Source organism: Periophthalmus magnuspinnatus, chromosome 18 (assembly GCF_009829125.3).
Source record: "Periophthalmus magnuspinnatus isolate fPerMag1 chromosome 18, fPerMag1.2.pri, whole genome shotgun sequence".
In the NCBI taxonomy this organism is placed as follows: Eukaryota; Metazoa; Chordata; class Actinopteri; order Gobiiformes; family Gobiidae; genus Periophthalmus; species Periophthalmus magnuspinnatus.
Window position 1 is genome coordinate 13066117 of NC_047143.1, and position 15236 is coordinate 13081352.

Sequence of the window (15236 nt, forward strand, 5' to 3'; positions counted from 1 at the left end):
CCTACTCATGCAATGCATTTGTCTGTGTTTATTACAGAAGACATTAAATATATGAAGCAGAATCTGAATTATCTAGCAAAAAAAAATTCTAGCTCTAAATATGTGTATATTATCTATGTATATTAGCCATCAGTGGTGCAGAGCAATCATTGTGGTTTGGGACAGACCCAAAGGTGAGGCACCCAGTCGAATGAAAACAAACCTGGCAACAGTAACCTTCAGCCTATTTAGCACTTTTTTTCGCCATTGTGAAACTGCAGCTAATCAGAATCAAATGTTATCACAGCTTTCCACCTTTTCCCAATTGCTTTCAACGAGACTATTTTATCAATCTGGTGTGAGCATAGACTGCATAAAGAAGGGGATAAAGTGAGTGTGACGTCATTTATAGCATTCAGCTCCAGCCAAATGAAGCTCACTGAGGTTGGCAGTTAGAGTGGGGAATTAGCAGAGTTACATTTGGAATTTCAACAGCAAGCATTTTAGAAACCAAAGAGCCAATCGGGCTGCAGGGTGCTAAAGGTAAAGCCTCTTCCTGCCTGGACCACTGGTTTAGCTGGGAGTGAACACTTAGTAACAGCTAGCAGGAGCAACCTCACAGAAAGAAGGCATCTGATCTGTCTGTCATTGATGTTGTCATTTTTATTTAGGGATGAAATTATGACATAAAACCTCCAGGATCATGTAGAGTGAGTTAATACAAACATTTTAAGACCAAAATGACCAGTCTGACAGCAGCAGCTACTGCTGAGAGAGGGGTGATGTTTTTTCAACAGAAAGTGAATTGGACCTGGAACTGCGCCCGTGCTCACTTCCTGTTTGGAATATGACAGTGTTTATATATACAGCTAATCAAGTGGATAAGACAAGTTATCTGAAATGTTTTTCATTTTACAACTGTGCCTTGTTAGGGTTCAATAGCGGAATGCTAAAAGTGCAAAGCAGTGAACAAAGCAAATTTTGGTTCTTTTGAAGTTTTTTCACACTTTTTAGTTTACTACATTCATTGGGTCCATTCATAGTTTTGTCGTCTTCAGAGAGTCTACAGTGTAAAAAAAATATCAAATTAAAAATTGTGCAAACATTCCACTGGTTGATCCACCACTCAGGATATTACTTGGACAGTTATTCACACATTACAATATAACAAAAGTAATGGTAATAAAAGCTTTGACGTTATAATCACACACACACACACACACCCACACACCCCTACACACGCACACACACACACACACACACACCACATTCATACATGGGCAGGGCAGAATGGCTGAAATGTCTTGACCAAGTGTACAACAACTGTGTCTACTGGTTGGGGCTGGTGGGTGAAGACTCTAACCAGTGAAAAGACTTTTTTTGTTTTTTAATCTGTTGTCTGTTGGACTGTTTTGACTCCCAGATCCTGTTGTCTGAAGTCTTTTCCACAGAACAGCTGAGGCTTCTAAGATGGGGCTTGTTCAGTGTTTTCCCCAAAGACATTCCATTTGTGCACATTTCTATTGTTTTTATTTCAGAGGTTGTTCAAAGGTAAACTTATAGGGACTTAAACCAACTAATTCTATTAACAAATCCACCCCCACTGACCTCTTAATACAAGCTTTATTTGCAGTTCCCCTCTTTTTTCTGAATTGCATTCGTGTCACCCTTTAAAGAAGACTTTATTATTGATACTTTGCAGTTACTTTGCAGTGCTCTATGAGACTTTAATCTAAGCTTTGTTTTAAAACAATCTGACCAGAAAAACTGACTTGGCCAGAGCTAGAATAGATGAATGTTATTTGAGAGACTTGTTAAACTGCACATACATTCACAAGCTAGCTAGCATTAGCCAACTGTTTTTAGCAAACTGGTTTTCTAGCTTTATTTTGTTGTTTCGATTTTCTTTTCTGATCAAAAAACAGACAATTACCTTTCATAACGTATGTTTAAAGCTAGCTAGCATTAGCCAACTGTTTTTCAGTCACTCTGTAAAACAAACCCTAAAACAGGACCATGAACGCTCATATTGATTAGATTCAGGAAAATACGTTGTTTAAATCAATTTTGTATTTTTGCTTGAGCTTTCAGACCATCTTAAAACTTATCTGGCAGTGTTTGCTAATGTGTGCATTGTGTTACCATGGTAACTGCCGAACATTCCACCATAGACATACATGCCGAACCCCCCTAGTGTGATGTTACTGCAACGTATCAGTTATGCTTTTGTCTGCTATATAGGAAAAATTGTTGAAAAATTGTGAGTCAAGAGTTACTGAGTTGCAGACCTCCCCTGTCAGGTACCTCCCCTTTTAGGCTCACCATTTAAACAGGAAATTGAAAGCATCTGAAGTGTAGCACTTATTTTGAATCTTAAGACCAATCCCAATACTGAGCCGTGAACCAATCAGAAGGCAGCTCCTCTGTGTTGTCACAACGGTTCATACATTTCTCTCTCTTTCTTTATCCCTCTGTTTTTGTAGAAATTTGTCGTTCAGGTTTCCACGAAGGTAGGCACTGACCCACAGCCCCCCCGTCCCATCTCCATGCTCCTACCTCTCTCCTCTGGTCTGGTGTCTGTGCAGCTTCTTCCCTTGTGCCTTTGAGCCGCCTCCTCTTCTTTTTTCTGTGGTTGGCTCGTTGTTTTTGGAACAGTTGCCGGTCTGAGTGCCGTGGGCCCTTTTTGATTTCTCCTCTTCAGACATGAGCTCTCACTAACTCTTCACAACGCATCTAACTGTTCTCATGTTCACCGGCCCCTCACCTCATTCACCCCTCCTCACATCCTCACCTCATTTAGCTCAACAGATACAAGCCGAATAGACAATACTAAACATGACTAAACCCACTCTCCTCAAGATAAACCATACAGCAGAACAGTACAGCTATAGACAATAATCATAGGTTACATTCACATGTTAAAGGGCCCATGTTGCGCTATTTTCTGATCTGTTATAATGTTATCTCCTCATCAAAAACATACCTAGAGTTGTGATTTGTTTCATTCACACATGTTAAACACACAAATCCTGCATATTTAGGCAGAACTCTCTTTGAGTTCTTCTTCCAAACAGAAAACACTTCTGCCTACTTGCCTATCTCTGCTGAACTGAAAGGTTAAAGGTAGCTCTTAAGATTAAAAGTGCCACTTCATGACATCACATATTGAAAAGGAGCTTTTTGAGCTTTGGAGATGTAAACAGACTAATAAAATTACTCAAACATGTGTGAATGAAACAAAACACAACTCCAGGTATGTTTTTGATGAGGTAAGAACATTCTAATATGACTTAATATCCTCATTACCATGGACCTCCAGGGAATGTTCCACAGTATGGCATTAAACATATACTGCATTTATTTTATTACATGCGCTCTTTTATTACTTAAGTAAAAACACTTGATCAAAAATACTTGTGGAACATTGCAGGCAAAGTAATAATGCCTTCATGTCATGAGGTGGCAGACCTGCCATCAGTAAAGTGACATATTGCACCTTTTAAAAAGCAAATGCTATTATAGAATTCTGACCAGCCCACACCTCAATTTAAAACCACTCACTCTGCCCAATGCAGTGACGTCACATGAACACAGTCTACTGGGCATTTTTAATCTTTAAAATAACAACAGTGTATCATATCCCATGTCAATTCCAACTAATCATTATCTGAAGGTCCTATATTACGCAAAAATTACATTTTTGAGCCTTAAGCCATGTTGTAATGTTGTTACCTCCTCAAAAACATATTTGGAGTTGTGTTTTGTTTCATTCACACATGGTTGAGCATTCTTTTTACTATTAGTCTTTCCACATTTCCAAAGCTCAAAATGCCCTGTTCCACTTTGTGATGTTATGTAGTGGAACGTGATAGCTACCTTTTACCTTTTGTTCAATAGAGATTGCCAAATTCAGAGCTGAAATTTCTCAAAAAGATTCTAGTGAAGGTGTATGGAGTTTAAAAATACAATGGAGCATTTCCTGTATCACCACGTGATAACACCAGGTTTTCAGGTTGAGAGAACTGTTTTTGATGAGGAAACAACATAACATAGGTCAGAAAATGGTGTCATATGGGCCCTTTAATAAGAAAATGACTGTAATAATGTTGGTAGAAGGGTAGAAATAGTGTAAAAGTGAGGGGTGTGAGTGACTGGGTTCACATCTAATTAAACTATCGTCTTCTTGGGGACATGTCCTTGAGGTTCCTGGTATGGGAGGAGTGGGATGGGAGGCATGAGGGCGCTCCTCCTCTTCACAGCTCTGTTTCCTCTGCCTCTAACCGCTAACACAAGCAGCACATGTGGATGGCTTGTGTCACCGTTACTGTTTAACAAATACACCCTATCAGGTTTGGTCCACTGCTCCCTCTGGTGGTGACTACAAGCACTGCAGAAAACCCAGCTCAAGCCTTCTCCAGGACAATCGCTGTTCGACTATTCCAGTTATTATGCCTTAAAAGATGGGGTATTATGTAAAAAAAAATCTAGCAATCTCACTCAGGTCCTATTCGAACACTCCTTAAGGTTAGCTGTAAGATTCTGTTCAATGCTCAGTCTACAAGCCTACATTATCCATGCTCCCATAAATATACCAAAGCAATACACTACCACTTGACAAACCTGATGAGATGTGCAATAGTTTCATTAGCAGGATGCATGCTGATTGTGTTGTGATTGCGTACTGAAGGGGGAGTGACATGGCGTGGGGAGCAGATGGAGGGAAGACTCGGAGCATCAGAAACAAAAGTGAAAGTTAGAAAACATGTTAATATGTTGTTTTCAATAAATATAGCATTTTCAAAACAATAAATGGTAACATGGTGATCTAAATATTTTGTTGTTAGCAGTTAATATCTTATAGAAGTAAAATACCTCCTCTTTAATGATCTGGGAATAACGGTACAGTGCTGTGAAAAAGTATTTGTCCCTTCCTGAACTGTTCTTTAACTGTTCCCCCCTTCCTTAACTGTTTCAAATCATCAAACAAATTTAAATACTAAACAAAGATAATCCAAGTAAACATAAAATGCAGTTTTTCTGTGATGATTTTATTTGTTAAGAATACTATCCAAACCTACACTCACCTGAAGGATTATTAGGAACACCATACTAATACGGTGTTTGACCCCCTTTCGCCTTCAGAACTGCCTTAATTCTACGTGGCATTGATTCAACAAGGTGCTGAAAGCATACTTTAGAAATGTTGGCCCATATTGATAGGATAGCATCTTGCAGTTGATGGAGATTTGTGGGGTGCACATCCAGGGCACGAAGCTCCCGTTCCACCACATCCCGAAGATGCTCTATCGGGTTGAGATCTGGTGACTGTGGGGGGCCATTGTAGTACAGTGAACTCATTGTCATGTTCAAGAAACCAATTTGAAATTATTCGAGCTTTATGACATGGTGCATTATCCTGCTGGAAGTAGCCATCAGAGGATGGGTACATGGTGGTCATGAAGGGATGGACATGGTCAGAAACAATGTTCACGTAGCCCGTGGCATTTAAACGATGCTCAATTGACACTAAGGGACCTAAAGTGTGCCAAGAAAACATCCCCCACACCATTACACCACCACCACCAGCAGCCTGCACAGTAGTAACAGGGCATGATGGATCCATGTTCTCATTCTGTGTATGTCAAATTCTGACTCTACTATTTGAATGTCTCAACAGAAATCACAAATGCTTTGCTGCATCCTCGGTTGTAACGAGTTATTTCAGTCAATGTTGCTCTTCTATCAGCTTGAATCACTCGGCCCATTCTCCTCTGACCTCTAGCATCAACAAGGCATTTTCGCCCACAGGACTGCCGCATACTGGATGTTTTTCCCTTTTCACGCCATTCTTTGTAAACCCTATTCAATTCAATTCAATTCAATTCATTTATTTTTGTAACGCCCAAAATCACAACAACAGTTGTCTCGAAGGGCGTTCATGTTTTGGTTGATGGGGGAAACCGGAGTACCCGGAGGAAACCCATCCAGACACGGGGAGAAACATGAAAAACTCCACACAGAAAGGCCTGGTGACCCGGGGATCGAACCAACCTTCTTGCTGTGAGACATGAGTGATGGCACTCAGTCACCGTGCCGCCAAGACACAAAAAACAAAACAACAGGAAGAATCAGACACAACAAGAAAAATCAGACACAACAGGAAAAATCAGACAACATAAGAAATCGGCCAGGAGACCAGACGAGGAGGAGGAGAGCCGGGCGAGGAGGAGGAGAGCCAGGCAAGGAGGAGGTCCAACTGTCATCGGGGCATCTGAAAGAGATACACTCCACAGGGGGAGTGGGACAGGGGACAACATGTGAATAGCATTGCTGATGAGAAAATAGGGCAAAGTAGAGGATAGTGCTCAGGTTGCCATACTTCCCCCAGCTAGTTACTCCTACTGCAGCTTATCTTATCCCGGGTTTTAATAACCCTAACTCCCTCACTAAGTAACCTGGTCATACGCTATACCGAAGAGGAAGGTTTTAAGCCTGGTCTTAAATACAGAGACTGTGGGGGCCTGTTTAACATCAGCAGGGAGTTGATTCCATAGCACAGGAGCTTGGTAACTGAATGCTCTCCCTCCCACTGTACTTTTGGACACTCTAGGAACCACTAATAGTCCTGCATTCTGAGAGCGGAGTGCTCTGTTTGGCTGGTACGGGACAATAGCATCTTGCAGATAGGATGGGGCCATACCGTTTAGGGCTTTGTATGTCAGGAGGAGGACTTTGAATTTGATTCTAAGCTCGACAGGAAGCCAGTGCAGATATTTTAGTACAGGACTGATGTGGTCTCTTCTTTTAGTTCCTGTTAGGACTCTGGCCGCTGCATTTTGGACCAACTGGAGGCTCCTTATAGTACTTTTGGGGCAGGCGGCAAGCAGGGAATTACAGTAATCAAGTCTGGAAGTAACAAATGCATGGATGAGTTTTTCAGCATCGTTTTTAGGTAAAATATTTCTAATTTTAGTTATATTTCGCAGGTGAAAGTATGCGGTTTTACAAGCTAGGTTTATATGGGCTGTGAATGAGAGATTATGATCAAATAGGACTCCAAGATTTTTTACAGTAGGGCTAGAAGCTATATTCACATTGTCGAGTGAGAATATCTGGTCTGACAGAGAATCTCTTTGACCTTTGGGACCAACGACAATGACCTCTGTTTTTTCAGGATTTAAGAGCAGGTAATTCAAGGTCATCCAGGTTTTGATGTCCTTCACACAGGCACTGAGTTTATCTATTTGATCAGTCTGATTTGGTTTCATTGATAAGTACAGCTGAGTGTCATCAGCGTAGCAGTGAAAATTAATGCCATGTTTTCTGATAATGTTACCCAATGGCAACATATACAGAGTAAATAGGATTGGACCAAGCACAGATCCTTGTGGAACACCACAGGCTACTTTAGAACAGGGAGAGGTGCTCTGGTTTATACTAACAAACTGGTACCTATCTGATAGATAGGATTTAAACCATTTGAGGGCGGTCCCTCTGATTCCAATGTCACATTCTAACCTCTGCAGTAGAATGTTGTGATCAATGGTGTCAAACGCTGCACTGAGGTCCAGTAGGACCAGGACTGAAGCCAGCCCGTTATCAGCAGCTAGTAGTAAATCATTTGTTACTTTAAGCAGTGCAGTCTCTGTGCTGTGGTGAGCTCTGAATCCAGATTGAAATTTTTCAAATATATTATTGTCCTGCAGGTGGCGGCAGAGCTGTTTCACCACAACTCGTTCTAGAATTTTTGAGAGGAAGGGAAGATTAGAGATAGGTCTATAGTTGACTAATTCATCAGGATTTAGGTTAGGTTTTTTCAAAAGGGGTTTAATCACAGCATACTTAAAGGACTGAGGAACGTAGCCATTTTCTAACGACATATTTAATATGTTATGGATGGAATCTATTATTAGGGGGAGGGCTTCTTTGAGGAGTCTGATTGGAATAGGGTCGAGCAAACAGGTTGATGGTTTTGACGACATGATGACTGAGGTAATCTCCACCTCATCAACAGGAGTAAATTTATCTAATATTATTAGAGGGTCCATATGGGATATTGGCATTACAGACTGGATTTGCTCAGAGCTGATTTTTGGAGTAGCTTTGTTAATTTTGTCTCTAATGGTTGTGATTTTGTAATCAAAGAAGTGAAGAAAGTCATCACAACTAATGTTCGAGGGGATAAGAGACTCATTAGCAGTGTGGGAGTTTGTCAGCCTGGCTACAGTGCTGAACAAAAATCTGGGGTTATTTTTGTTTACTTCTATTAGATTTGAATAGTATCTAGTTCGGGCTTTCCGCAGAGCGGCCTTATAAGTGAGCAGGCAGAGCTTCCATGCCTTCAGAGACTGCTCAGAGCGCGAGCGGCGCCAAAGCTTCTCTGTGCGTCTTACATGTTGTTTGAGTGTCCTGAGCTGTAACGTGTACCATGGAGCCGGAGGTCTTGGTTTAATGCTTTTCTGTTTTAGCGGAGCTACAACATCGAGAGCAGATTTTAAGGTGAGCATTGTTCTGTCAACCAATCGATCAGTGACAATTGGATTAAAATTATTGCCATTGTCACATGACATATCTTTCAGTAATGGCTCAATAATTTCTTTAAACTCTGTAACCGATTTATCTGATAATGTTCTTTTCATTATAGTTTTTTTCTGTGGGGCTGGATAGTCTTTTAGTATAAATTGAAAGGTAATTAAGAAATGGTCAGAGAGTATAGGGTTTTGAGGAAGGACAATTAGATCATTAATCTCAATACCATAGGTTAGAACGAGATCTAGAGTGTGATTGTGACAGTGAGTCGGCTTATTCACACTCTGGGTGAAACCGATCCCATCCAGGAGTGCACCAAAAGCATTACTGAGGCAATCACTGCCGTTATCTACATGAATGTTGAAATCTCCGACTATAACAATCCTTTCCCAGTTCAAGACTAAACTTGAGATGAAATCAGAAAACTCTGTCAGGAAGTCGGCATATGGACCAGGAGGTCGATAAATTATTATAAATATAACAGCTTTTTGGTTTTTCCAATTGGGGCACGTAATGGAGAGTGCGAGGCTTTCAAAGGAGAGGTAAGTATAGTTGGGCAACCCTAGAAATGGTTGTGCGTGAAAATCCCAGTAACTGAGCAGATTGGCCCGTCTGGCACCAACAACCATGCCACACTCAAAATTGCTTAAATCACCTTTCTTTCCCATTCTGACATTCAGTTTGGAGTTCAGGAGATTGTCTTGACCAGGACCACACCCCGAAATGCATTGAAGCAACTGCCATGTGATTGGTTGATTAGATAATTGCATTAAGGAGAAATTGAACAGGTGTTCCTAATAATCCTTTAGGTGAGTGTATATGATCCTGTGTGGAAAAAGTAATTGCCCCCCTCACTTAAATATAACCTGTCTGACAAGGTGAAGTAGGCCATATTGATCCCAAGAGTTTGTGCTGCGATCCAAAGAAATTCAGGAGCAGATAAGAAAAGTAATTGACATGTCTGTCTGGAAAAGGTTGCAAAGTCATTTTGAAATCTTTGGGACTCCAGCGAACGCATGGTACAGTGGTGAACCTTCCCAAAAAAATTTCCTCAAGAACACAGAGACGACTGATCGAAGAGGTCACAAAGGACCCCAGAACAAAATCTAAACAGCTGCAGGCCTCACTTGCCTCAGTAAAGGTCAATATTCAACCATAAGAAAGAGACTTGGCAAAAATGGGATGCATGGCAGAGTTCCAAGGCGAAAACCACTGCTGACAAAAAAAGAATATAAAGGCTCATCTCACTTTTGCCAAAAAAGATTTTGACGATCCTCAAAGCTTTTGGGAAAAGTTGAACATTTTGGAAAGAGTGCATCCTGTTACATCTGGCATGAAATGAACACAGCATTTGATAAAAAGAACATCATGCCAATAGTGAAACATGGTGCTGGTGGTGTCATGATTTGGGGCTGCTTTGTTGCTTCAGGACGTGGACGACTCGCTGTGTTTGAAGGAACCATGAGCTTTGCTCTCTACCAACAAATCCTGGAGGAGAATGTCTGGCCATCAGTTCATGACGTCAAGCTGAACCGCACTTGGGTTCTGTAGCAAGTCCACTTCTGAATGGCTTAAAAAAAAAGTGGGTTTTGGAGTGGCCTTGCCAAAGTCCAAGACCTGAACCCAATAGAGATAACGTGGTATGACCTTAAAAAGGTGGTTCATACTCGGAAACCCTCCAATGTGCCTGATTTAAATCAATTCTGCCAAGAAGAGTGTGCCAAAATTCCTCCACAGCAATGTGAAAGACTGATGGCCAGTCATTGCAAACGCTTGACTGCAGCTGTTGCTGCTAAGGGTGGTTCAACCAGTTATCAGGTTTAGGGGCAATTATTTTTTTTACATGGGCCATATAGGTTCAGGTGGCTTTTTTCCCTTAATAAATAAAATCAGCACTTAAAACTGCATTTTGTGTTTACTTGTGAGTTATCTTTGTCTAGTATTTAGGTTTGCTTGATTTGAAATGGCTAAGAGTGACAAAGGTGCAGGAAAAGAAAGAAAGCGGCATATACTTTTTCACAGCACTGTATGTTTTTAGGTGGAGGGTCCGAAGCCTCTTCATCTCCATGGAGATGTTATTGTTTGGCATGCAATTTTCCATAAAATGGCAGCAAGCAAGACTCAGACCTAGTGCATTAAAAACATAATGCAGTTGTGTGTTTTTTCATTCACACATTTAACACAAATCCTGCATTTTGCCTGTATTCTTCTTTCAAACTAAAAACAGTCTGTTCCTCCTAGTGATGTAATTAAGTCATCATACAGGAAGTGCTCCCCTGTGTTTTTAAACTTTATACACCTTCACTAGAATCATTTTGATCATTTTAGCCTTGGATTTGCTAAACTTTGAAGATACAGCTATTGTTTTAGTCTCATTGAAACTGCTTTAGTCTTTGGTGTACCAGCAGATATTAGAGATGTTATAATGACAACTGTACAAAGGATAAATCTAAAATATTCAAAAATAAAATCAACAACATATTTTATTTTAGGGTATTGACAAGTATAGCAGTTCATAAGGTGAAACAAAGCATTTTAAACTTTAAGGATCAAGACAGGCTAATAATCCATGATTACTTGAACATGTGAATGAAACAAAACACAACTCCAGGTAAGTTTTTGAGGCAGTAACAGCATTATAGCATAGGTAAAAGCTCACATGAGTCAGTTTAGCATAATATAGGACCTTTAAAGCATTTTCACATTTTCATTAGACAACCCATCAGCAGAAGGGTTGTTTAATGATCAACCCTTAAGCAGAAAAGTTAGCTTTTTTCCTTCTAAATGTTTTGGAGGAGGCCTGAGCCAGTGTCTCTGCTTCTCGACCACGGGCACGGGCAGTCCTAGTCTAGTAAAGATGAACCTGGTTACAGTTAAGTGTAGAACAACCATTGGACTTGTTGACTAGCCGCAATGATGCTTTGTCGGCCCACAGTTTTTCCTCGGGCAGACATTTTGGGTTCCTCTTGGAAATGACTAACCTGCCAAAGGCACAAAATGGCTCCTTCAATGTGCAGTTTCTCTTGATGATCTAGTCGTGTTCTTCTCATGTTGCTTTGTTTTAACCATTTTGTTACAGGAATCATGTGATGCAGTTTGGGTTTTTTTTTAGCCGGAGCCACACACACATTGTCCTGTCTGTGTATGGATGTGCATGCAAGTGTGTGGGGACTGAAATCTATTATCTGCTATTTTAAAGGATAGACACAAAAATCATAACCTAAATCATATCTGAAGGAGCAGTGCAAGAAACACAAAAGTTCAAATAATTTCATATTGTCAACGATATCGTTAAGTCGATGTAGTATTTACTGTGACAGGCCTAGTGTAATTTAAAGTCCCCACAAAGCATGAAACCCAGAATGTTTATGTGCGCGTGTGTTTGTATGTGTGTGTAAGCAGGCCTTAAGACTCCCCTGGACCCGAGCTCCTCCTCTTCCACTGGTCCACCTCCATCTTCACTCATTCATCCATGTGGTCCAGAAGAGCTTCTCTGTGTTTTTAAAATCCATACAACTTCACCGCACCTGCTCCAATCCATTCAGCTTAAAGCCGCACAGTGTAACTTTCCTGAAGGTTGTTTCTGTTAGGATATCGTTGCTTTGCCTGGAATGTTCAACAGTATGGCTTTTAACTCATCTTTTTTCATGGAGACAAGTAGAAGACCACCACCAGGCCAAGTTATAAGTCAGATCTGTAGACGGGGAATTCTCCTCTTGGTATGAATGCATATTTTTCAAGATATATGTTCAATTTTAAAAAAGCCATTAAATCTGTCAACTGGAAAAAACGTTGGAAGATGTGAAGAATGGATGGGCAGCAAAACGTCTTCACTCCTACAAAGTTTTGTCCAGTTGACATTTTACTGTGGATCAGACCTGGACGACTGAGGGATTACACAGACAATAAAAAATAATGGTAATACATGTAAGATTAAATGCCATACATCGTCTCCATGGAAGGCAATGTCCTTCCATGGAGACAAACAGGTGCTAACCCTACATAGACATCATTAAACTGGCCTTACTGAAAAGCAGATTTATCTGACAAAACGGTAGCTTGTAGGTTATAGAGACACACTCACCCAAAAGTATTTCTATAAATTTAATGTGGGAGCTTATTAAAAGGGCCAGATCTAAGTCATGATAATCGATCATCGATACAAACACCTCCCACTGTATGGAACAAGGGGGAGCAGTGCCTGGTAGTTGCACAGGTCCAGAGGAGTCCAGGTGTGAGTAGACTGGGCACAAATGGGACATGACAGTTGTAAAGTCCCAGTGTGAAAGACTAAACTTGTTGATTTTTCTCGAGGAGTCCGTATGAGGGAGAGGGTCGGGATGAGGGCAGCAGGTGAGACCCAGCAGCAAATGCCCGCCAAACCTAGACAACTGTAGCCTGGAGCCAATCAGAGGCTGGTGTGAATGCAGGGGGTGGGACCAGCTATGGCTGTGGTGGTGGGAGACAGGAAGTGGGTCTGTTTGTGCCAATCAGGGGCTGGGATGATCTTGCATGGAAGTGTGTGTGTGGGGACCTGATCTCCGCTCATGTGTCTGTGTGGGATAGGCAGGTGCTCAATCATAAATGCTCTCATTACAAGCAGATCGGTCATCCGGAGTAAAGCCTCTGGACTGCCTGGTCCCTGTTATGAGAGACCTCTATGCTGTTGGGACACTTTTCGTCTCACATAGACACATGGGCTTCTTAAATTGACTTGTCTCCCTCATTTCCATCTCCTCGTGTCCCTCTTGTGTCCTTCCTGCATCCTGCATAGCTTTGCTGTGAAAACTCTGAGTCCTTCTGACCAACTTTCCTCTCTCCTGTCTACTGTGGTCCTCTGGGTGCATGTCCTCACAGGTCCATGCTGAGCAGCACTGTGGATAAAAGTGAGAAGACCTCCGGCGGAGTGCTGTCTTCCAACAATGATGAGAACAACTCCTCTCCTGGCTCGGGGAACACAGGTAAGTGTGCAACCTCTGACTTGTGTGCCTTCTGACCAGTATGATCTCTGACCTGTGGTGTGTTAGCAGGTGGGACAGGCACCCCTCCCGCCATTGGGGGGCAGAAGGACTCGGCCAAACCCCGCTCCCTGCGCTTCACCTGGTCCATGAAGACCACCTCGTCCATGGAGCCCTCGGAGATGATGCGTGAGATTCGCAAAGTACTGGACTCCAACAGCTGCGAGTACGAGCTGCGTGAGCGCTACATGCTGCTGTGTGTTTCGGGAAACCCAGCACGTGACGACTTTGTGCAGTGGGAGATGGAGGTGTGTAAACTGCCACGCCTCTCGCTCAACGGAGTCCGCTTCAAACGCATCTCCGGAACCTCCATCGCCTTCAAGAACATTGCCTCAAAGATTGCCAACGAGCTCAAACTGTGAGTGCGCCGGTCCAAGCAGGAGGGGGGAGCGTTTAGGGCACTGAGATGGAGACCTAAGCTAACGTTAATGCTAAAGCTAACGCTGAAGCTGGGCCCACGTGGGGATTGTTGTGGACACTGTAGGGTTCTTCCTGCTGTTCTCTGCATGTCTGCCCTCTGCCCATGACCACTCCCATCCTCCTGTATTTATTTTATTTTGTTGTTCATGGTTCTGCTTTGGGCTGGGTTCTACAGAGGACTCAAGCCCAGGACTCTCCACATGACCATTGAGAGTCTGGACTGAACCTAGCCCTTCAACAGCACAAGCACATCTCCATCACTCCTCCCACAGTGCCCCCAGAGGCCCTTTTGTTACTTCAACATGATTTTAGTTTTTCTTGCTTGTTTAAAAGTTGTGCACTGGAAAAGATGGGCATATCACACGTAAAGAGGAGAGTTGTAGATTCATTGTTGCCTTTTCTTTGAAGACTTTTTTTTCATCCACAAAGTCGGCACATAACCATGTGTCACTTGGCATGATGCCTTCGCATTGAGCTACTTGCTTTGTGCCCTCATGAGTTCCACACAGACTGGACAGTTCATGTGTGACTATATCCTATAATGATCACTGGACTAACCAAATCTACACGAGTGGTGACATGTTCGGCTTCTTTGATTTGAACCTATATTTTCGTGCTTTGTACAGACTGATGTTGGAGGCTGGTGTGGTCATTGCTGCCTTGTGTTTCACCTTTCACATGTGGAGGTGGAGCAGGTGGAGAGCCTGACACTCATGAAGGGGTCACAGAACCTAACACTTCGTTTCTCACAATGACACTGTCCTTTTCGACTTGTTTGAGTTTAGACCCATGGAGATTTGTTCTTTTAAACGCTGATCTTTGTATAAGGTGCTGGGGATCGGATTCTAATGATATTTCCGGCTTTTGCTGTTATATTCTCTTTCAGGGTTGATTTCTTTTACATTTCTGTTTTACATTGCTGTAATTGACATGATTTTAACTGTGTTTTGAGCAAACTGTATCTGTAGTGGTGGGGATTGGGTTGGGAGTGATCAACTCCTGAAAAATGTATTTGTTTTGTTTTCTTTTTGTGCAAAGCAAAGACAAAATGATGAAAAATAACGATGATAGTAATAAAAACAATGATATAATGACATAGACTGGAGTGAATGTATCACTGACACTACTTCCCCCTTTGACCTGAACACAAGGGGGGTGCTGTAGGGAATGGGTGATTTACAAAAAGCCTTGTTTTCTGTTAGCACATGTTTAACCACAGGCCTCTTCACACCTCCATGACACACAGAGGTAAAACCCAGCTTAGGAATGTGGCCGTAACAGGCCTCTCCA

The 15236-nt window shown here is 41.9% G+C and overlaps 1 protein-coding gene across 16 annotated transcripts in view; it reads left to right on the top strand.

The window, feature by feature from the left end:
- Window positions 1-15038, top strand: part of mark2b (MAP/microtubule affinity-regulating kinase 2b) — a 100812-nt gene extending 85774 nt beyond the window's left edge. For 3 of the 16 annotated variants that reach the window (XM_055228941.1, XM_055228949.1, XM_055228942.1), the window contains 4 exons: window positions 2463-2489; window positions 12823-12861; window positions 13366-13469; window positions 13536-15038. In XM_055228941.1, coding sequence (XP_055084916.1) covers window positions 2463-2489; window positions 12823-12861; window positions 13366-13469; window positions 13536-13888 — 523 coding nt within the window. In that variant the 3' untranslated portion in view covers window positions 13889-15038. The remainder of the gene's footprint in view (window positions 1-2462; window positions 2490-12822; window positions 12862-13365; window positions 13470-13535) is intronic. The other 13 variants (XM_033984140.2, XM_033984141.2, XM_033984149.2 and 10 more) reach the window with 8 other exon arrangements.
- The last annotated feature ends 198 nt before the right edge of the window (window positions 15039-15236 follow it).